Source organism: Trachurus trachurus (genome assembly GCF_905171665.1).
Source record: "Trachurus trachurus genome assembly, chromosome: 1".
Classification (NCBI taxonomy): Eukaryota; Metazoa; Chordata; class Actinopteri; order Carangiformes; family Carangidae; genus Trachurus; species Trachurus trachurus.
Window position 1 is genome coordinate 16,306,470 of NC_139891.1, and position 23,536 is coordinate 16,330,005.

Here is a 23,536-nt window from a genome sequence, read left to right on the forward strand (position 1 = left end):
GAGGAAGATTAAGAAGGACGTCGTGCTCAAGGGAAAGGAGACAACATTATGACGTAATACTGGGGTCACATTTAGGTGCTTGGAAGGGGTCCAACACCAGATCTGAGTGTGTGTGTGTGTGTGTGTGTGAGAGTGCCCCAATCATGAGTCTGTGAGTTTTTTCATTCTTCTGAATGACTTGGTTGATTGTAAATCACACTCTTCTTTCATTGGAAGTATAAAGGTGCCTCTTCTCAGTGACCATAGACTCAAGGCAAACTGATAAAATCACAATGGTCTAAAAAGAGCGTGTCACCATTGTACCAAAAAATACAAAGGTATTCATTCATGCCCATGTGCTCACACTCTCAGTCATACTGTACACACACACTCACACACACTTAAGAGGTGAAACCCCACAACAACCACACGTGCACAGTCAAGTGTTCAACCAAGGCTGGTGATGTTGGAGCGACCACCTGGGGGTGCTACAATACGGTGGCCAGACCGACGTGGGATATTGTCATCGAACTGTGCCCCTGAAAAATAAAGACAAAATTCAAATATTAGATTTATATCTTTCAAATAAATCTGGTTAACAGTATTTCTTGTACAATTCCTCTCCACATCTGCTTTTTTATGTCAATGCATCAAAGAAATCACTGGATTTTAAAACTTCTACAAAATTAAGTATGTCTAGTACCTGATAGGCTGAAGTTGGACTGATGTAGATTGCGTATTGGTGGTGGTTGGTGAGAGGTTGGGGAAGTTTTGGCTGATGGAGCAGGAGTAATGTATTTGGGTGTAGGAATGACATCATACACAGGGCCGTCATACATCCCACGAGTAACACCCTGCTTCCCCTTCACCTGGACGGACAACACAGACACACAAACACAAAGTACTCCTATTAGCACACATACTGCCTGTCACTGAAGACTGATAGATTGGAAAAACACAAATCGTCTGGAATGTTGTGGTTTATTATTCTGCTTTAATAATACTACTGGTATGCCAAATAAAATTAAATCAAATCAAGCATATTCTGTATATTAGTGTTTTCTGTATTCTTTAAGTATGGAAAATAATATAACTAATACATGTCCCACCTTTAATACTGTAATGGACATGTCTTTAAAATTAGTACTGTTCTGTACCTGGTTCCTGAACTTTACACGCTGGTAAGCATAGTCCGGGAAGGCCTTGCGAGGAATAAATCGACCAGTACCCTGCTGAGCCTGCAGCTTGCCTTCCTCATAAACTACACAACCTTGACTCAGCACCAGCGCTGGACCTCCGCGACACTCCAGACCCTCAAAGATATTGTACTCTGCAGCCTGTGTGTGGACACAGAAAAAAATATGAGACAAAGAAAGAAAGCTGAAAAAGGGAATGAGGTAGAGAGACAAAGAAGAGCCCCCCCCACCACCACCACCATTTAGAGCACTGATACCTGACATTGCTGAGGCCCACAGTGATATTTCAGCAAGAATTGTATTAAATCTAAATCCATGCAGTAAATCCCAGCAGTTGAGAAAATGCAGAGGTGAATAAAGGAGAGGGTCGTTGCATGTAGAAGGGGTGACAGTGTAAATACAGGGGGATGGGTAGAGAGATGGTAGCACAGAATGGGTGAGGGGTGAAGACGGATTATAACCTAAAGCCGGCAGCAGTCTGGATTAAAGCCTTTGAGAGTGGCAGAGCAGACAGAATACATTAACCACTCTCTTGTATCGTTCTGTATTGTGTCACATTGCTCAAGGCAAATTTCCACCCCAGAGACTGGAATTGAAATGCACTGCTTGGACTGGCAAAAAGAACCCATTATTTTATTTACATCTAGTTGTGGCTTGCTATGCAGAGAGTTGTCCATCTCTGAGGTATCTGCTGCCACCCCAACATAAAGTGGGTGAATGCCAGTTTCATTTGTGGTGCTCAAAGGATTATTAAAACAACAGGGTTCCAGTAATTTGCGATTCTCAGTGTGAACATTGTTCACAACAGTTTATTTGTATTCAAAAGATGGTTATTTTCAGTGTTCGTTTTAGAATGCAAAATCCCACTTGCAACCATTGTTAAGTTTGTGTTAAATTTTCTCAGATAACACGTCTGACTATTTCATACTTGCAGGATATGAGAAACTGCATCCTTTCACACTTTCGACAAATTGCCTTTTTAAAAGTTAAATATCGTATTTACTTTTCAATTGGCATTGGGGCCTTAAAAATCTTAAATCTAAATCAAATAAAATACAGTTTTGGCTATAATGTAATGCATGCATTTTTCCAATCCCACTGCACTTATGCAATGAGTCACCGCACTGTGCCCAGTGTTGCCACACTTGACTGATTAAGACTTTCACTTTAAATTAGATGTCAGGTTTCTCTTCACCTCCTATGATATAACACTTGGTTTTTTAACGTATTTTACCCTGTGCAGTCTTCCATATGAAACCTTCCCTCCTGCAGCCTGTGTCCCTCAGCAGCTGATTGAACCATCATTCTTCTTTTTCTCTCATCTTTCTGTTTCCTCTGCCCTACTTTCTCTTTGTCCTCACCGACTGCTGGAGTTTGGCCGTGATAGTTTTGACGCTGTCAGGATCCCAAATGACAATGTCGGCGTCGGAGCCCACCGCTATCCGGCCTTTACGTGGATATAGATTGAAGATTTTAGCAGCATTGGTTGATGTGACAGCCACAAACTGGTTCTCATCCATTTTTCCCATGACCTGAGGGACAGATAAATTGATGTTTAACGTGGTAGCCGGCCAAACACAGACTCACAGCTACACACAATATGCAAATGTGCAGGCACTCTCTCTTACACACACACACACACACACACACACACACACACAAACACCCTCATTGCTCACCACAGCCTTGTCCCAGACGAAACCCATTCTCTCCTCCACTCCGTTGGTTCCCTCTGGGATGAGGGTGAAGTCATCTTTTCCAATTGCTTTCTGGGAAGTGCTGTATGCACAGTGAGCACTGCCTACCGCCTGGAGGTCCCCACTGTATCAAGGCAAAAAAAAAAAAAGTTATAAACCTGTAGTTATAAAGCAGGCAAACATTCCTGCATATTTCTAAAATGTGTTTAACTGTTAAATCCATTTCAAACTTTATATGTTTGATACTCATTTAAGGGATATTTGGCTACAAAAAATCAATTAGAGACAAACTGAAGCAAAAATGATGAATACAGACATTTCTACTATTAGCCACCAGGTGTCCTCAGTGAGCGACTGAGTTAAAGCACAAGTCATGTAGTGGCCTGGGGAAAAACCAGCCAGTTGAACTATCTAGAATGGTGCATCACAGCTGCATTACCAGCCCCTTAAGCATTAACAAGAGTACACAAGATTCACTGTGTTATCAAAAAAGAAGCATCAACACATATATTTGTTGTACCTCCTGGTACACAAGAGGCTGAATTTGACTGATAAAGAGCTATCATTATCATCATTTCTCATCTAAGGCCTTTTATTCATTTGTTAATTACAGTGATTACTTCATGATAGGGAGCTAAGGGATCATCGCCCCATTGCCAAGAGAGTGCTTATCATGAAAAATAAAGGGCCTTGCTGAGACATGAGAAAAAAGGGTTCTTTTGTTTGCATCACTGCAGAAGAGCTGAAAAATACACCCTGTCGCTTCAGCGGCAGCTCAAAGACAAAGGCAGGATCGCACCACTGGCGTGACAGCACGGACCCGCCTTGAGAAGTTGGAGTTGCAGATGAAGGAGGAGAAGTGAGGTAGAGGAGGAGGAGGAGCAGGGAGGCACTCGGTAGCCAAGGCAACAGATGATGAAGGATTCTAGTTCCTGTGCTATTTATGGAATCGGGGACAGTCAAAAGTGTATAGCAGGATTGTCTCTGCATTTTGCATGTGTATGTGAGTGTGTGTCTGAGGTGAGAATTCAGGTGGGTTTGGTCTGGGGCACTTTCTCCATGAAAATGAACTTACCATTATCATGTACTGTATTTTTCATTTCATGTTAAAATTGGGTCAAAATTATCTTACAGTCCTTCTTCTACTATTAAGCCTCTCTGGTATTTCTTCTTCCTACCCATCATCTCCATATACATATACTATCACCTACTCTTTATCAATTTTTCTTTTTCACTTAAGCTAGGCTCACAGTGTGCATTGCACAGGCAGTTGTCAGTTTCATGAATACAAAGAAAATACCTAAAGGCAAACAGTGAAAGTTACATCTTTGCTGGAGTCTCCTTCCTTGTCATCCTGCTGATTTGCATTTCACATTGTGCAGAGGTTAAAGCTAAATTAAGCAGCTTTGTCTGTTACCTACCCTGCATTCATCTGTAAAGTTTTTACATGCTCTGATGTTTAGGAAATATACTGAAGAAGGCTACATGTTTTGTCAGGTTTCCTATAGTATTACTGGCTCTTGTGAACTCTGGGAAGTTGCTTTCATAGAAAACCTGTGCATTTACCTAGTAGTACCTATCATGTCTGATGGTTACAGAACCGGTGTTTAAGACATACCAGGACAGGAGGGTGTGGAGATGGTCTGGGGTTGTGGGATCAGGGCTCAGAGGAGGAGAGGTCACATAAGCAGCCGCTTTGGCCCAGTTCTTGCTCCAGTAATTAGAACCATCAGTGGCCAGGCTAGCTGTAATTGGCTCCCCAAATACGACAGAACCTGGATAGGAAGATAGGATGATGCAGTTATGTGAGCAAACCATCTCAGTATATAAATGGGTGGGGGTTGGGGGAAAAAAAGGCTTACCTTTCCTCCTGGCCTGGGTGATGGTGTCGGCCGCACTCTTGCTCATTACCTTGTCAAAGTAAGTCGAGTCCATTTTTATTTGTCAAAAACCATTTTACCACAGAAATGATTTTGAGGCACTTGCCAAATAGAGCATACCTTGGTGATGTAGACTGGGCAGTTCACACGGTTACCAAGAGTGATGGCACGAAACACCGCCTCAGCCTCCAGCTGCATGGGAAGGAAGGAAGGAAGGAAGGAAGGAAGGAAGGAAGGAAGGAAGGAAGGAAGGAAGGAAGGAAGGAAGGAAGGAAGGAAGGAAGGAAGGAAGGAAGGAAGGAAGGAAGGAAGGAAGGAAGGAAGGAAGGAACTGTTAAAACCTACACAATGATGGATAACTAATCTGACAGTGAAGGTGTGTGACATATCACCTCCTCAGGTCGACTCAAAGGATGTCCTTCAGGTCCAGTTACTCCCATTCCAAGGATTTTTCTCTGTTCCTAAAATTCAAATGGAAATGGTTACATAATTATCTCACTACACAGCACAGTAACTGTTAGCATTAAGTTCAGTACCTGTCAAGTCATGTTTTACCCACAAGACTCACATTTCAGCATTTTTGCTGATATCGCATGGCTGTGAAATGCAAATCTCACAGTGTGTCACACTATAAAAAGAAAATGAAGTGTGTACTGAAATCATTGCATGCCAATGCTCCATAGGGAGCTTGCGTAGGCTTCAGCCACTGTGCTTCTGACAGTGCTGTCTGGAGGACAGGGAAATTAAGATGAAAACCAGATCCCCACTCATCTCGTCCTTTTTTCTGGTTCCACTACTTGTTTTCAAAGGGATTGGTACTTATACTGGTTTTTCACCACCCATTTCCCAATTTCCATTACAGCTAGGTTAAGTAGTATATCATTATCATTTTTTATCAGCATGACCATTCATTACCCCCATTGATCTTCACAATAGATCATGTTTTTCACCATAATTCCCCCTTTAATCAGGACCAGCATCTCCATGACCACGACTACCACTATTCATCACTGCTGTCAGCATTATCAGCACCTTCACCCTCACTAGCTTAATCATCATTACATCATCATTAGTACAGTAATGGTGGCCTAAGATAAACCTGTCATTCTCAGCAGCAGCAGCAGAAGCAGCAGCAGCAGCATTAATCCTCTCTCTCTCTCTCTCTCTCTCTCTCTCTCTCTCTCTAACTCTCTAGGAGCTGGAGAGTTATACAACAAGAATATATTTCAACTGCAGTGCAGGACTATAAAGGTAGATGACTGGTCATGATTTAGTTCAGCCATTATATGTTGTTGGTTCTTTCACTACAGTAAACTGCTGTCCTTAGAGGCTATAAACCGACAGGTTGTGAAGGTGCTATAAGAGGAATGGGTTGCCAGTTGCCACATCAAGACGAAAGAGGAGGCAATAAAACACTTACCTGAGCAATTAGGTCTCCATTTTCAGCATGAACTAAGACCACAGCACCCAACTGCTTCAGGAAGGAGAAAGCCTCATAGAGCTGAGGGAGGGAGGGAGCGAGGGAAGGGGCCAGGGGCCAAGAAAGAAATTAATAGTGAAAGTGCATAGTCACAGATTTACTTGAGGAAATTAGCACAACATTTGTGATGAGCGTAATAGGTGACTTTTGAAATATACCTGAGAATCAGACATCTGGTACAAATCCTTATAAGCCATGTATACTTGGAAGGAGTTGACACCTTACAAGAGTAGAAACAACAAATGTATTTGTGACAAGAAGGTAATGAGGCTGCAAATTAAAGGAAAAAACATATCTACAAGCACTTCATCTTGCATGAAAGTCAAGCAGAGCAGAGTCAGCAATTACAGCCTCTTTATTCCTGACAGGAATTGGTCACACACGCAGCTGCTATGGCTCTGTTGCTAAAATATCTTGTAGTTGCCCCAAAAGAAATGTGATTTTTTACTTACAACAGATTACAAGCGAAATTTATACACTGCCGCCATGACAGCACCATAATGAGAACAATGGCTTTCAACTGTGCCTTCACTATAAGAGGATTCAGCACTTGGCCAAATTATTTCTAAATCTGTCCCAATTGTTCTAGTGCAGTGGTTCCAAAACAGGGATGAACTTGGAGCTGAAACAAGAATGACAGCAATGACAACACTATATAGAATAACTAGAAATTGTCGTACCCTTCTCTTGCACCAGCAGCTCCAGCTCATCTTTCACGGTCTCATTCCACTCGGGGATGTCTACGTGCAGGGAGTAGTCACAGCATGCCTTCTTATCTGCAGCCTCTTGCCAGTGCTCAAACGCCTCCAGCAGGCTGTCCCCAGGTTGGGGAGTCACATGGTCAACTGAGGGGGGGGGGGGGGGGGGGGGGGTGAGAGAGGTCAAAGGTGAAGATGGAAAGAGTGCAAACATCCCAGCATATTAAGTGTAGTATTCTTGTATCCAAGCATCCATTCTCACTGATCATGGTGGTGCCTCCAGCAAGTGCAGCCTTTGTGCCTTGGAGGAAATCATCAACAGGCTGTGTGCCCAGAAAGGGCTTCATTAGACAGGTGTTGACATCTATTCCTCCTGGTATTACCATGCGGCCATTAGCCTCGATCACCTTGACACCACCCGGAACAATCAGATTCTCCCCCACCTGACTGCCAAGAGCAGATACATGACGAGACAAAGGGGAGGGTAAACAGAAAGCAAAAAAGGAGGAATGGTGGGGTTGCGGATATGGAGTGCGGGAAATAACATGGGTTTCGGATGAAAGTTTGCAGAGCATGAGAAGATGGAAAACATAAAGAGAATAAAGAAGCAAAATCAATATCAATGTCAATCAATACTCACAATAATACAATCTTTAATGCCTCTGCAGTGATTGAACATAGCTAGCGCCTCATGTACATACTTGATGAGCCCGTCCTCGATGTAGACATCTGCAAAGAAAGACTGGTCATCATTGACCACCCGCCCTCCTTTGATCAACAGCTGCTCACTCTGCACAGGAGAGGTACAGAGAGAGAGAGAGGGGAGAGAGAAAGAGGAGGGAAGGGAGGAGAGAACATGATGATATATTGCACAATCAGTTATATAATCCCTGACTTTATAGCAATATTATGACGGTGCAGTGGATGAGTGTGGAGAGAAATGTGTGTGCATGGGTGGGGTCTCTAGGGTCTCCAAATAAAACCAATGTCTGACTACAAGACCAATTTGCATTCATTGTATAGGGTCATCTTAATGGCACAATCAGAAAACAAGCACATTTTTGTCAGACTGCTGTGTCCACACCCTCCACCAGCATGGAGGGCGCCTGGCAACAGCATTAGGGAGATGTTATGTTGCCATGGTAACTAGTGATCATCCATGGTTCAGATGAAGGCCGCTGAGAGCCCTTCTTAATGCTCAGCATATATAGCCAATACTGATGCTTATAATAGAGAAAAAAAACGTGACTAGAGTGAGAGTGTTGTTTTATTTCCCCACCATGAAGTGAAAAGCTTTGGTTTATTAATTATAGGCCTATATATGTTGCCTTTGGATTCATTTGGCACTTAATAATAGCCCTCATTGTGGAGCTCTGGGAGGGGAACTTTCTGCAGAATGCACTCTTCCAAAGATCACACCTCTCTGTTTCATACAAGTGTTTCCTGTGCAGCCCCTGGTTTGACCGTCAAATCAACCGACTTAATCCCTTTGACAGGCGGTGAGATTACACAACACTGTCCAACCCTGAGCAAGAATACGCGCTCGATTTGACGCACAGACACTGAGAATTGTCACCTCTCTGTCTCGGGTTTGCTGTTTGACACGGGACTAAACAGTAGCCAACGGGGGCCTTCTGCTCTTTGCCGCCTCACTAAGAATTTAATCCCTGCTCTACCGGCGTTGGAAGCGGGGATTTGCATACGATCGGAGAGCCTCTGACCGCCAAGCCGGGTCTCTTACCGTCAGATGGGGGATGCTGTTCTTCCCCTGGTAACCGGTCTCGGACATGCTCTCTCTGTCGCTCTGCCCCTGGGCAGTCAACTCGGTAGCTGCTTACAGTGACTCAGGCGCCCCGTGCTGCGCTCTACGCCCCTTTGACTCCCCCCGATGTTTCCCGGTTATTGTTTCCTTATGTAGAAAAGGGAGAGCGATGAATCCGCCGCCGTGCGGCTGCGTCAGGGTGCGTGGAGCGCGCACAGTGAGATGACAGGTGACGATGCTGTGCGTGCGCGCACGGGAGCGTCTGCATCGCACCGAGAATTAAAGATGGGTGTGCGGACGCGAGCGCCCTCACACCTCCTGCACAACACACAACACGCGCAAACACGAACGAACAGCTCACGTGAGGGCACAAAAACATCACAGCAAGAGGGGGGGGGCGTGGGGGAGCGATGTCTGGCGCTGTCCAATTCAGCACCACAGACTAAACACGGCGCCTGCAGGCCATGTCTCGACGAACATGCATTTGTCTAGATTTGGACAATTTTAATCGAGCGACGTGGATGTAAACCCATCAGGCCAAACTGCAATGCAGCACAGAAGTTCATAATTTATGCAGATTGAAGATTTTCACTCAGAATTACTTTCCTGCCGTTTTGTTGATTCAAAAGAGATGACAAATATGGTCTCCAAAAAGTCGTTTTTTTATTTCTAAATAAAAAATAAATTCGAAATGTTCATTAAGTGGACCATTTCTCCACCAGTTTACTAATTATAGGCTCTTTACAAACTGTTAAACATAGATAAACACGGATAGTTCTACCTTTTCATTCGGGCTTTCCTTCCCCGATGAACATCTGATCTCAGCCCCGGTGCGTGCGTTGTCCCTCTCCCCGGGCGAGTTGGGCAGTGACCCCTCCCGGGCCTCGCTGGGCGTCTTGCCGATAGGGTCACCTGTGTCCAAAAGCCTCTCCCGGCTCCCGCTTCTCGGGGTGCGGCTGCCTTTCCTCCCCACCGCGTAGTTATCGAAGTCTATGGTCTTGCTCTCAAACGCCCCCTCCACGGAGCTGAACATGCCGAAGGATTTTCGCTGGTTCGGCCCGGTGGTGATCGGCCCCGCCAGGTAGACCGGCAGCTCATCCTCCCGGTTCCACTGTCTTCTGCAGTCAGACATTGTGGCTTTCCCACGGGGAGACGGAGACTTCCCCCAATCTGAAACGATGGAGACAGCAGCCTTGTTTTTAACCGGGTCACAGTCCCGCCTCTCAGGCAAGCGCGCTCAGTCGATGATGTGAACTGTGAACAGAAGCTCTCTCCGGGCTACCTACTGCAAGAATCCCGCCTCTCAGCGCGCGCGCACACACGCACACACACACATGAAACAGTGCAATGATGCAGTGCTCCAGTTTTGATAGGAGGTGTGTCTGTGTGAACTAGTTTTAATATGAAGCATTAGCTCTGCTAGAGCCTAGTTTGTGACAACACGCACGCAAACAAAAAGAGAGCAAGTCTGGGTCTGTGTCCCCTCCTCTTTGTCTTTGTCTCTCTACCACCCCTCTCTCTTTCCTCTTAATGTGGGGGGCTGTGCATGAGGTCACCGGATTAAAGCAGTCTGTGTCATCTTTTAACCCACATCTGCAGGGATAGACAGATTGGAAAGTACTCTGTGTGCATTCAGTGTTAGAAGATGGTGTCAAACAGATTTACACAGTGGTTAAGGAGTTTATGAAATATAAGCTAATGGTGTTCTTTTTTCCCCAAAATCCAAAGATTTGACACAACGAAATTGTGTTTCAGAGTTTAGTTTTTTGACATCTCCCTTTAATCATCTCACAACCCCTTAATTTTTTCAGGTTTTTGTAGAGGTTTCACTCCCAGAAGCTACAACAGTAATGCGGCTTATGTTCAGTATTAATCATGAAAAAAATGTACACCAAGGGCTTCTTACAACTTCTGCTGTCAAAGCCCGGTAAGATGAGTATTTAATGTGCAAATCACATGGCAGTAATACGGTAGATGTACTGTAGTAGAGGTGTAGGCTGTGGTAGTATATGAGGTTTGCCTATAAGATTCAACACAGAACATCAGGAGAATTTTTAATAAAAAAAAGTCTGTTAAATCATTATCTCTGGATGAGGTGCAATACCAAAGTGATTAGCACACTGATTTTAAGAATTGCATCCTGCAAAAAACATGAAACATATGTGGCAATACATGCAACCTACTGTTGTTATACCAAAACACTTTAAAACGCACACAACAGTAATCGGATCTACATTAGAACTAAACCTAAACCTTCTTCAAGAAACAGAAAAGGTATGCCAATGGCAGTAAGTATTATGAGAAAACCCTTTGCAAATACATATGCTTTTGTGAAACCTAATGCTTGACTTGTGATGATCACATGCCTGACTGCACAGGATGTGTCAGGAGTTAGTATGACTTTATATTAATGGTTAATGCTTCTTGGATCTTCTTCTTAACCAACAATAATGCATGTTCATTTATATGCCATCAAATCCATGTCAGACCCTTGACAAGCCTGTCTGGAAACAGAATAGTAGGCACCCCATTGTCATATATTGTAGATATGAGGCTGTTCTTTATCAAACTTTATTACAAATGCAGATATCTTGCCCTACTGTACAACAAAAGCAATTTCATACTGGCATATAATTTAACATCCATAGTAACTAAAGAGCCATTAAGCATTAACCCATCACATAAACTTATACCAACTTGATTGTTTCCCAACAATGAACAGCAATGCACCTGCACTACTTTGTGCATTAAATCATCATACTTCGAGTATTTGCATTTGATTTATGCAACAACATTCTCAGCATTTCAGCAGACAGTCTTGTTGCCGTCTGCTGCCATATGGGACAAAGACTTACTCAATTAAGGCTGGGCCAACAGTACAGTATATGGCTTTTAACCTGGGACCTCATAATCTGCTTAAATGCTGTGACCCTGCAGTTGAAATAACCACACACAGCTTCACTGAATATCAGCCCCCCATTATTTTAAAGCATTTGTTGTTTTATGGGATATGATATTGAATACCTTTAATGTAAAACAAGATAAGAAGAAGATAACTGATTTTTATTGATTATTGATTGATTTTATTATTTAGGCCCTCACTGGTTAACAAAGCAAGATGTGCTTATTACCATTCCGACAAGTTGGCAATTTGAAGGGCATTTATAACCACCTATTAAGGGAGAGTCTAGTTCAAGAGGGCGGGTCACAAAGTTGGGGTGTTTTTTATAGACCAGAGACGTGCAGAGTTTAACCACAGCCAGTGTCCGTCTCTGGTTTCATGCAACACTGTGGAGCAGAATGGACCCCAGCATGGAGAGCAGTCACAACATTTGAACTCAGAAGAGCTATTTACTTTGTATCCAGGAGAAATCTACTTGAAACCAGGCAAAGTTTACTTTTCCTTATTTAAGTGTTGACTTGATCCAGGTTTGGTGTTGAAAACGCACTTGGGAGAGAAGTTCACGGTTCCTGTCTGTAACAGCATGTGCAGGATGACGCTGAGTAATTACACTGTTGTAAATAACTGTTTTAATGTTAGCCATCCATGTTTTCCAGTTCTGCATAGCCTACATGGTTACTGGTATGTTGCTGCTTCCAAATTTTCCTCTTTGTTTGGTGTTATATTGTTGCAATAGATATTCCATTGAGTTAATTTAATTAATTTTATCTAATTTCTTCCCTTGCAAAGTTGACACAATGAGTTGAACAAAGTTTTGTTTTCATTAGTTTCCCTTCTTTCAAAGTGAGGTATTATATATTAGTTGTAAAATACCAAGAGGAAATTTTCCTCCAAGCTCTCGGGCAGGGAGTTCACAGAGTCCACCTGCCTCTAGCATTTTACTGCAGTTGTGTCTGTCATGACATATTATTTACTCTCACTTTTTTTCCTCCCAGGCTTTTAAAATGGAGAAGGATTTCCCATAAACACCCACACCTGTCAACACCCAGGGGTCAAGCCCTATACTGGATGGACCCTCCCCCAAACAGATTCCTCCCCCACCCATCTCCAGTGATCTCTCTGCTCCACCGTCTCAGCTGGCCAAGTCTCCATCCTCCTCAGAAATCACAACAGAACCTAGAAAATCCTCCCATTCCTCCCCAAAATCAGCTCAGGCCATGTCTAAACCAGGCAACCCCCATCCTTCTCCAGACGAGTTGAAGCTCTCATCTGGTGTTGAGACTGTTTCAACTAAACTTTCTTCAGCCAGCATGGCCAACACTTCAACATATTCCTCTCCCTCACCCTCCACTACTGCTCCCACCACGGCTCCTGCAACTCCTTCCACCGCCCCCATGAAACGCACCTTTGCCTCCATGGCCAAGAAGGTGATAATCCAGGAAAGACTTAAAAAAGCAGAGGAAGAGGATCCCAAAGATGACGATGATGGTAAGAACGCCTCCATTGTGAGTTTGGGATTAAATCACACACTGAATTTTAATGACCTTAGGGACTGATGTAGCAGACCACACACTCATTGCTGAGTCGAGGTGTTAAGCCTTGTGCTACATTTTTGAATGTCTTTCCATGTGTGGCACAGTACTTAACATTCAGTTAACATTGTTTTCTTGTTTGAATGCTGCAAAACATTAATACTACAAAAGATCTTGTTATTATCATTGATGATGCCTTTATTTGTGCATCCCTGCTTGTTAGATCACTAGTCTGATTCAATTACATTTTGGGTGTTACTAAGGAAGTGCGGAAAAGCAGCTTTTCTCACCTTCTCCACTTTACTGTGACTGGCAGGTGAAAAGTAGTGAACATGCAAATGTGTGGAACACATTCCCTGTTGAACCTTTTTTGTCTTTGGATAGCAATGTTAATGTGATTGTCAGTCAGCCTATCACTTTGGTTCACAATGGAATAACTATCAGATGGATGAATGTAGGATGACCACCAGCAGGTTGACATTTCTGACCTCTAGTGAAATGTCTCAACAACTATTGGATGGATTGTCATTAAATCTGGGACAGACAATTGTGATGCCCAGGCAATTTAGACAATGAACTTTATTTCCTATAGCACCTTTTGGAGGTTCACATTTCTGCTTTTGAGGGAAATATCTCAGTCTCAGTGTGAAGTCGACTTGATTGGCTTGAAATTAGGTGTGCAAATTCATGCCCACCACAGGCTGGATTCTTAAAACCCTGGGGATCCTCTTGGTGACTAAAATTGTCTGTGCATCATCATTGGGCCAAAGGCTATAATTCCAATATTTTTGTTGTTGTGTAACACTTGTGAAAGAAATTAGTCTCGATTGTACTTTGTTTCTATGTTAGCATGATGTTTGAATGGGATGTCAGTGTGCAGCTCAAAGCACTGCTAAGTAAAGTCCAACATTTTACAGAAACTGAATAGGGCTAAACAAGTTATAGTTGGTAATCCTGTTCAGAAACATGTTTTTCTATACTGGGTGAAATGGTCCGTCTATCCTGAGAGTAGTCATTACATTATGTATTCAGAAAAAGGAACAAAAATAATGAGGCCTCTGTGGCAGCTGCAGGACTGATAAAACTCTGTCCATGCTTTTCGCTCCAAGAGCAAAAAACCAATCAGATGCCTTCATGTCTAGTTCTGCCCTCGCCCAATAAAGCTGCCATGTCTCTCCCCCTCTCGCTCGTCCCACTTGCGCAACCAGAGTCTTCCACTAGGTCCGCGGAAAAGTGAAGGCGTGGCTTCAGAGAGCAGTTTGAGGAAAGGGGCTGGGACTTTTGACCTCTGTGTTTTCAAAATGTAGCCTGCCAGAACAGTTTTTACAGAATCTCCAAACCTATACCTTTAATCGAAATATTATTGCAATCTGATCATACATGCCATATTCAAATTCAAGGAGCTGCAAGTTTGATATGTATAGGAGTACAAATATAACAAGCTTGTTTGGGGCAGGTTGGAGCAAAAGTCACATAATTATCAATTATTAATTTTTTATTTTAGAGAGAGCATTTGCTCTAAAATTGAGACTTATCACAATAGCAATATCAGACAGAATATTTGGCATATGATATATATAATCTTTTTTACTTGCATATCGTTAAGCTCTGTTGCTGAAATTTTTGCTGTGGATGAGAGACTGTGGCATTTGAAATAGGGTTACAGGCGAAGAAGCTGAACCCCTGTGCTTAAAGGACACAAGGGCGACAGTAACTGTTGCGAAACTGGGCACGGTGTTGACGAAGCCATGGGGTCTTGTCACAAGATATCAGCATAGACGGACAGATACAGACACGTTTAAAGTGAACACAATCTCACACATAGAGTGGATGTACACACCTTTGACTTCTTCTTATTCTCATGTTACAAGTTGTATGACAGGTGACTTTGATTAGTTGATGGCTGTGAACACAGCATGTGTAAAGACCAGCAATGAGGCATGCTGCTCCTCTAATGAACATGCCATTACAAATTTGCCAGCAAGGAGAATGTGCAGTGATATAGGAGGATTTAAGCCATTTCCCCTTCTCTCCTCCAGATGAAGAACCAGAGGAGGATCTGACCATCGAGCAGATGGAGGAGAAGGCCAAAGCTGGTGATGCCAGAGCTCAGACCCGGGTGACTGAAAGCACATACATCAAGACTGGCACTTGGCATTGTTTTCTGTCCTGCTGCATGATTCAGTCTGGTTGAGAGCAATTCTATTTTTGACCTCTGAGACCAGACTTTGAATATGATACACAAGATACTGTCACACATACAAATCATTAAGAACGCTATTACAGCGTATTGCAGCATGCACTGAATTTGTGCAAATAATAATGAAATATTCACATTCGCTTTGCTCCTCATTCTCTGTGCCAACCCATACAAATGTGCTGGTACTGTATAAGAAAAGGGGGGGAGTTGGGGGTAGGGGTTGGAAGATGAGACCAGACTTTACATTTAATACCCACCAGCTCTGAAAGGGTAAATTCTTAAGTGGCCAGCTATGTGGCTTGTCGTCAGGCTATAGGAGATGTGTGTAAGGGGACGTTACCAAACACGTGACCCCATAATTTCAGTAATTTGATATATACTATAGGCATCGAGGAATGGTTCACACACATTGATGTCTCATTATATCAAACGACACATGCTCTACACACACAGCATGAAGTCATACACAGGTAACCAGTAATGTTTTATGTTTATATCATCATCATAATAATAAAAGTGTCTTGATTCATGCTAATGAAATTCATGCTACTGAAAGATTTATGAGGCCTAATGTGTATTGTGTGTTCCATGGACACAGGCACGAGCGCACTAAATCAGAGCTGCTTCAGATTCAAACGTATAACCATTCAAACAGACACATTTGATGGTAACTGGGAGAGAAGGAAGTTATGAGATGACAGTTAAGATTAGAAAACAGTCACTTGATATGCCATTGGGGCCTCTGCTACCCCTGGAAAACACTGAAAGACAGAGGCACCGATAGTCATAGAGGCTGAGAATTAACTGTTCTGACTCAAGCTATTTTCTACCAAAGAAACAATCCCTATCATACATGTCTGTTCTGTGCATTGTCCAGAGTAACTGGGAAAAGTATGTCTCCAGTTCTCACCAGTAATAACCACATTGTCTTATTCTTTAATTTGTTCACTTTGTTCTTTGATATAGGCAATATATAGGCAATGCTTAACAATTCATATGAACTACATATGGCATGACTTAATTGTCAGATATCATGCAATAGATCTTACTGTAATGACATCAAATATCATACATGCTGTGATTTGTATGATGTAATGATGTGAAACTCTCTTATTCAAATACTTTATATTGTATTCCAATACACTTCAGGGCCCTTTGCGTGTCTGAGCCGCACTATAAGGTGGACTTAACTTATAAGTGTACTGACAGGTTGAAGAATTAATAGTTAATACTGGATGAATCTACTTTTACCCCTCTTCTGTGTTTCAGCTGGGTCAGCACTACTTAATTCTTGCTGAGGAGAAAGATGCAGAGACCAACAATCTCCTGGCTGTTAATTGGCTGATTCAAGCAGCCAAACAGGGAAGAAAAGGTGCAGCAAGGCAATTACAGCGCTGTTGGATCCAAAAGAAAGGTACAGAGTAAGAGTCCATGCATATCCCAGCTTATGTTATTGTTTTTGTTTGTTTTTTTGCTCCTGAACATTTCCCTGTCTGTCATTCTCTGCTAGGAATTACACCAGAGAATGAGGCTGATGTGCGCAAGTTGTCCACAGAGAGTAGGTTTGAGCTAGCAGTACGTAAAGCGGCCATGATGATGTACTTTAAGCTCAACCCAGAGAGGAAGAAAAAAGTGGCTATGACTGAGTTGCTGGAAAATGTCAGCCAGGTCAATGCAGTGCCAGGTACGATGCACAGTACATTTGTATTTTTACAACAATCCTTCATGTTGTATTACAGGCTGCCCCCAAAAATTTTGTAGATATTATATCTATAATTACTGTTAAATATATTGATTATTCCCCTTTGTGATGTCAGTGTTTGCAGCTGTCATGGTGAAGAATATCATATTACATGCAGGCAGTGTTTTGAAACTCAATGGTGCTGTGGTCATTTCTCACCAGTAGGTGGCAGTGCAAGCAGGATTCCTGGCCCGACTTCGAGCCAGACCCAGAAAGTGTTGGAAAGCATGGTCAGCAATGAGGGTAGGTGTCCAGACAGAGAGAGCGACAGAAAGCAGCAGAGGCGTTACTGTATAGTCTTGTATAATCCCCTGCATCATCTTCTCAGACAAACAGTTGGTGGACCTGGATGAGTTTGTTGAGATGACAAAACAGTATGCACAAGGCATTGTCCCCTCACAAAATGACAGTGAGGTCACAGCCAAGACTGAAAGCCCCGCACCCCGCAGCGGTGTTCAGAAGGTAAAAGACCAAATTAAAAATACGATAAATCATAATGAAACGTTTGACATGCAATGTGTTTGTTAAATATTCAGATAAAACCATTAAGGGTATTGATTGTGTATGTGTGTGTGTGTGTGTGTGTGTGTGTGTGTGTGTGTGTGTGTGTGTGTGTGTGTGTGTGTGTGTGTGTGTGTGTGTGTGTGTGTGTGTGTACAAGTCTGAGTTGGTCCCATCAGGCAAGAGGTCCTCGAAAAGTTCTTGGACTTTGGGCCGGACTGGGATGATATTGGGCACTAAGCAAAGAGCTCTGGACATGAAATCACGTCTGATGGTATCTAAATTGTATTCAGTATTATAATTGATTGTGTTTTTGCATATTCATTGAATTACCCTTCCATAATTATCAGTCCTTGTGGTTATGTTTCCTCTTGTTAGATCACATCTCATAATTTTCTCTCCTGATTTTTGCCTTTCATTCTCTCAGCCTCTCTTCACATCTGTCTCTCCTCACTCCAGATGCTGGAGTATCCGCTACACGCCGTCATGGAGATGAAGGAGCACCTGGTTGACTGGGCATCGCGGGCCGGTGTCCAGTGGCTGAGCACAGTCATCCCCACGCATCACGTCAATGCACTTATTTTCTTCTTCATCTTTAGCAACGTGACAATTGACTTCTTTGCGTTCTTCATCCCTCTGCTTGTCTTCTACCTCTCCTTCATCTCCATGATCATCTGCACATTACGTGTTTTTCAGAGCAGCAAGGTGAGCATAATGGGCAGATCTCAATTTTACTCAAAATAAATGGTAATAATAATTTAATTTAGCTTATTGAATGACAGCTGGATTTCTCCTGTTCCCTGTTGCTTTTCAGTGCGAAAACGATGTTGATCCACGTTTCTTTGTTCTGTCTAGCGTTTATTCGGTTAAAGGTTTTGTTGTGTTTAACTTTAACCAGAAAAGATAAACATATTTGAAGTTTTCTACTTGTTTTTCCATCTTTTCTTGTGGGATTCAAAGTAAAGTTATACAGTTTTACATGAAATCTGACTTGATGGAATAACATGCAATGAGGTGGTGCACTTTAGTAGTAAACATACTAAAGCCTCAATTTTTGCAGTAATGGTTAAATACAGTTATGCATATTGAATAATACATGCACTGTTTTTCAAGATTTCCATTTTTCCTTTCATTCCCTCTTTATTCTCCAGACTTGGGAGAACTTCAGAGCCCTGACGTCTTTGCTGATACGCTTTGAACCTGGGCTGGATGTGGAGCAGGCAGAGACCGACTTTGGCTGGAACAACCTTGAGCCGTACCTCTACTTTATTCTATCCGTCTTCTTTGTCATTTTCTCCTTCCCTGTAGCTGACAAAGGCTGGATCCCCTGTTCGGAGCTCTCTACTGTGGCCATTTTCTTCACTGCTGTCAGCTACAAGAGCCTCAGCTCCACTGCTGCAATGTACGCACGCCGAGCAATGGCCATAGAGGTCAGAGGGCACTTAATTTTCAGAATCACAGTTGCACAGTGCATGTTGTCACTTTTTCTATTGTGAACACGTTATCATCACTCTAGCCTGAGATAGCATGAGGTAAGTTTGAAGATCAGTGAACGCTCATGAAGTCATTTTATTCTCTGGTTTGCACAGACTTGAAAGGCGTCAAAATGTTCCACATTACCCAGTGTTTTCTTAACCACATTTGTGATCCATGCTTGAAACAGCATTACCTAAGAAGGATTAAATAACTTGTTAAATAAAAAGCAATGGTGTCCGCATAAAAGCCATTGATCTTCTAACATTTTGAAGAAGTAAATACATTCATGATCTGAGAAGATGCAGGGCTGTGATCTGACAGACTTGAATTTGGAATAAAAAGGTTCCTTCATAGCATTTCCAACCCCCTAAGCAATTAGTGGTGCACCAATTTTATATTATTTTATTTTGTTGGACTTTAATTGTAATTTTTTTCAGGTTTTTATACCATAAGCCACAGGATTTTATTTTTCATTGGATGGTGCATCATTAGTCATTTTTCTCCTTGTTTTAACTGTCTTAACTATCTGTACAGCACTTTGTAACTGTAAAAAAAAAAAAAAGCTATATAATGCTATATGAAAACAAAAAATCTAGTTTATGTATATGCTTCTTTTTAAATGCAGGTAGCCTCATCTCTGTGTTGCCTGACGCAGTTTCTGCCAGACAACATGACGGCGCTTCGTTCTCTTGGACACACCTTCACCACGCTGCCACTAGGGGAATCCGTGGTGCTGAAGCTCAGTCTCCCCTGCCTGCTGTATGTTTACCTGTTCTACCTCTTCTTCAGGTGAGAGGAAGCATTTGGTCTGCAGGATTTGAACTGACAAGTTTATGCCCTTAAAATTATTAATTTCTCTGTTTTCTCCTCAGCATGGCAAGGATGCGTGGCTTCAGGGGGACTTACTGCTTCCTGATTCCATACCTGGTGTGCTTCATGTGGTGTGAGTTCTCCGTAGTGCTCCTCCAGAGTTCCTCCGCTGTGGGTCTAATCCGCACCTGTGTGGCCTACTTTCTCTTCCTCTTTGCGCTGCCTATTCTTGCATTTGGCCTAGCTGCCATGCTCTTCATCCAGGTCTTCAAGTGGTTCCTTGAGTTGGAACTGACAAAGGTGATTGTGACCCTGGTAGTGTGTGCGATCCCTGTCACCCTGCGGCTCTGGACACGGTTCAGCATGTCTATTCTGGATGTCTTCCGCTCACTGACCCACCGCGGCCCAGTTAAACTCATCTTACTCTGTGTCTCCATGGTGTTATTGTTCTTCTCTGTCTATGTGTACCATGCAGAGGGGGAGAAGTTGTACAACTCCACGCTGACTTGGAACCAGTACAGCCAGTCATGCGGCCCCCCTGCCTGGGAAACCAAAGGCATGGCCCAGACAGAGATCTTCTGTAGCCACCTTCATGGACACAGAGTCACCTGGGCTGGCCGTTTCAAGCATGTCCGTGTGGCTGAGACAGAGAATGGGGCACAGTCGGTTATTAACATGTTGCCGTTGTTCATGGGAGACTGGCTGCGCTGCCTGTATGGAGAGACTTATCCCAAATGTGAGCCATTGAACGTTACGGTTGCAAACATAACAGCTGCAGAATTTGCCGCTGATTCTGCTCCAGCTCCTGTTTCACTGTCCATGCTTCTCCAAATGCAAGAGGAGGAAGAGTTGTGTCAGCTCAAGGCTCTGGCCAAACACACCTGCCATGTGAAGCGTTTTGACAGTTACCGATTTGAAGTGACAGTGAGCATGATCCGGGATGGAGTTGTGGGGCCAGAGGATATAATCCTAATGGCCAGCCATGAGTTCCGCGTGGTTCTGCTCAATCTTAGACCTGGGAACATGGTACAGTTCAGCACCAAGCTTGAAGGTCGCCTCGGAGCCAAAACCCCAGCCTTCGAGTTGAAGGCTATCCACTGTGTGGACTGTGTTTCCTCACTGTTGAATAGAAGCAGGCAGGTGAAGATAGAGAGAGACTGGAGGCGCACAACAATGAAAGCCCTCAAGTTTGCATTTGATTTTTTCTTCTCTCCATTCTTGTCTGCAAAAATCACTACCTGAGAGGAAAGGCAGCAACACAGTGAAGCCAAAGTAACAATAACAGACTTAAACCTCCTCGGGAAGTCTTTTTCTTGTGATCTTCCGAATGAAGCTCATAGAATTGGTTTTCTCAGTGCGGTCCAAGGACCACCAGGGATCCTTGAGGCTATTTCCGATTAAAAGGAGATTAATTTTTTTTCATTATTCTTAACCCAATGCACATTGACTGTCCGGGTCATGTTTTTTTCAATAAAACATCTAAAGGCCATAATTTAATCAACCTTGGGCAAAATCTTATGAAACAAGGCTCTGTGGTCTAATTAGTGTCAGTTTAAGGGTTCTTGACATGAAAAAGTCCAAGAACCACTGGCTTAGAGTATTGTTTACAATTTGATATGACAGGGATCTATGGCTCATTTTTATGTATCAACATTTTAATGTTGTGGAATCTTCCAGTTTAATATTGTTGACAGTACTACTTCCTGTTACTGCATGAGCTTACAAAGATTTCACTCTCTGAGTTCCAGAAGCCAGATTCCAGCATTCAGCTTCACATACTGGTCAGAGGTAAAAACCTATTCTTTACTCTGTATCATGTCAAGCTTCAGGTCTGTTACTGTAAACTGGTTGAACTTGTTCTTTGTAAGGAAGTTAAGACAGGGTGCTGATCACTTCTGACAACCTGGAGATACTGTCCGTTCCTTTAAAATAAGATGAGGGTTAGGTGACATTTTAAATAGAGTGAAATGTGTCTTTTATAGACCTATGTTGCTGCTGGTTTTTTCTATTAAGGAATTTCTTACATTTATAGTGAATATGTTTGCATGTACAATATGTGTACACATTAGCACAATTTTAAATGTACATTTACCTGCTTATTTATAGGTGTTTGATCATATTGGTTTTGTGCAGCCATGACTTTCTTTCTTTGTAGTCTTAATACGTTCTGGTCTTAATCTTATTTTCTGACTATTGATCACATTTTTCTGTGCCTTAGACTATACTGTACAGTACATGAAGTAGCATTTGGAAAGTCAATGTGAAAATCTGCTCCATTTTCTTATGTTTGCAGTGATACTGTTTAGGGTGAGCCCCAAAACCTATGTATGAAGCTGAAGTCTAGGTTTCATGGTTCTTACACTCTCAAAAACCAAACGCCATATCATAGATATCATGTTTGAGTCATGGTTAATTATGGATCTTTCTATTTATACTGCTGAACCATCTGTACAGCAGTTTATTTTAACCAACTGGGGGTGACTTCTAAATGTCATTTTTTAAATATACTGTACATCACTAGTCCTCACATTACTGGGGTTTATTTTTGGAAGTGTATCTTACAATATAATATGATACAGATATACTGGGGTTTATTTTTGGTAGTATATCTTGCAATATAATATGATTTAGATGCCAACAAAAGATAAGACACTGTTCATTCCCAATAGCTGTCCTCATATCCTAATAATTTAGACAAGAAAGAGGGCAAAATTCAAATTTTGTCACTGATATGATATAACTAGTTTAATTCTTATTCTTAAATTTTTAAAACAGTTAATAGTAGTATAGGTATTTGGAAAATGCATTGCAACAAAGCTGAATATGGGGCCGTACCTATGATTTTCACAGGCTAGCAAACATTTTCCCAAATTGTACTGATCAGATGATAAGCACTGAACACTTACAGTGCATTAAAACCCATCGATGTGAACACTGTAAACTGCACCTGTGAATGACAGTCTTTGAGGATAAGCCTGTACACTGTGAATTTATATAGTGATATATGGGTGTGTGCAATTCCTATAAATTAAAATGCTTAACTATGAAACAAACCCCTTGATGATGGTTTTATTCAGATTCATTTTTCCATTCATTCTTTTGTGAAAAAAATGATGTCCCATTAAATTTAGACACAGACATTGAAACGATCCAACAGTCAGATTTTCTGTTATTTTATTAATGCACATTCCTTTCATTCATCTCATTTGAGTTATGTTTTTTGTATTGTTAAATTTGTCTTTTTTAAAGTATGATAGATATACACGCTAGTAGCATTGAGTAATGGCAACATGCTGCTGCTGCTGTGCTCCTGAACACAACATTTCTCACTGCTTTTATGTGGTGGTGCTTATGATGTGATTATAACTGACTTGTTCTAAACTACAGCTCACCATCATAGGACTGAGTCCTGGAACTTATATAATGCTTTAGGATGGTCCGTCACAATGTAAACTGCTTTCTTGTGAGTCATTTTCATGGATTTAGTTGTGTTTTGTACACTTTGTTGAACCAGTCTGTGAAACACTGTGTCTGCATTCGATAACACCAATGGACAGTGAGGACCAAAATGTAGCAGGGGGGCCTTTAAGAGAGCCCCCTAGTTTAGCCCACAGGCTGCAACATAAACATCTGCGAACAGTGACTTTGAAACCAAAAGAGGTGAAACGTGAGGAGAAAGCAA

At 42.3% G+C, this 23,536-nt stretch overlaps 2 protein-coding genes across 5 annotated transcripts; one reads left to right on the forward strand and one right to left on the reverse strand.

Moving 5' to 3' along the window:
- Positions 1–426: 426 nt before the first annotated feature.
- On the reverse strand, positions 427–9,907 carry crmp1 (collapsin response mediator protein 1; the record flags this gene model as incomplete). Of its 3 annotated transcripts, none has more annotated exons than XM_083979730.1 (15): positions 9,474–9,907; positions 7,632–7,720; positions 7,193–7,377; positions 6,913–7,077; positions 6,391–6,452; positions 6,173–6,253; positions 5,145–5,213; positions 4,873–4,944; positions 4,735–4,783; positions 4,491–4,647; positions 2,855–2,996; positions 2,537–2,707; positions 1,137–1,316; positions 683–848; positions 427–518 (listed from the first exon to the last, which is right to left on the reverse strand). In XM_083979730.1, exons 1-15 carry the CDS (start codon positions 9,822–9,824, stop codon positions 427–429), a joined length of 2,031 nt encoding a protein of 676 aa, XP_083835856.1. In that variant the 5' UTR covers positions 9,825–9,907. The 3 variants fall into 3 exon arrangements, with proteins under 3 accessions (XP_083835856.1, XP_083835857.1, XP_083835858.1); XM_083979731.1 differs by having other exon boundaries at positions 9,462–9,907; XM_083979732.1 differs by lacking the exon at positions 9,474–9,907 and adding an exon at positions 8,672–8,799.
- Positions 9,908–11,961: 2,054 nt separating this feature from the next.
- wfs1a (Wolfram syndrome 1a (wolframin)) lies at positions 11,962–21,649 on the forward strand. Of its 2 annotated transcripts, none has more exons than XM_083977581.1 (12): positions 11,962–12,196; positions 12,590–13,082; positions 15,166–15,245; positions 16,596–16,740; positions 16,837–17,010; positions 17,230–17,310; positions 17,396–17,529; positions 17,729–17,842; positions 18,028–18,273; positions 18,720–18,998; positions 19,670–19,833; positions 19,917–21,649. In XM_083977581.1, the coding sequence occupies exons 2-12, from the start codon at positions 12,812–12,814 to the stop codon at positions 21,094–21,096; spliced, it is 2,868 nt and encodes a 955-aa protein (XP_083833707.1). In that variant the 5' UTR covers positions 11,962–12,196; positions 12,590–12,811; the 3' UTR covers positions 21,097–21,649. The 2 variants fall into 2 exon arrangements, with proteins under 2 accessions (XP_083833707.1, XP_083833708.1); XM_083977582.1 differs by having other exon boundaries at positions 11,962–12,104.
- Positions 21,650–23,536: the final 1,887 nt, after the last annotated feature.

What these genes read in the sequence shown, in the direction of transcription:
- wfs1a (XM_083977581.1), top strand. Translation starts at nt 12,812, where the DNA reads ATGTCTAAACCAGGCAACCCCCATCCTTCTCCAGACGAGTTGAAGCTC. An exon ending in ACATGAAATCACGTCTGATG is followed by an intron (nt 17,843 to 18,027) that starts GTATCTAAATTG and finishes TCCTCACTCCAG; the next exon opens with ATGCTGGAGTATCCGCTACA. An exon ending in GTGTTTTTCAGAGCAGCAAG is followed by an intron (nt 18,274 to 18,719) that starts GTGAGCATAATG and finishes TTTATTCTCCAG; the next exon opens with ACTTGGGAGAACTTCAGAGC.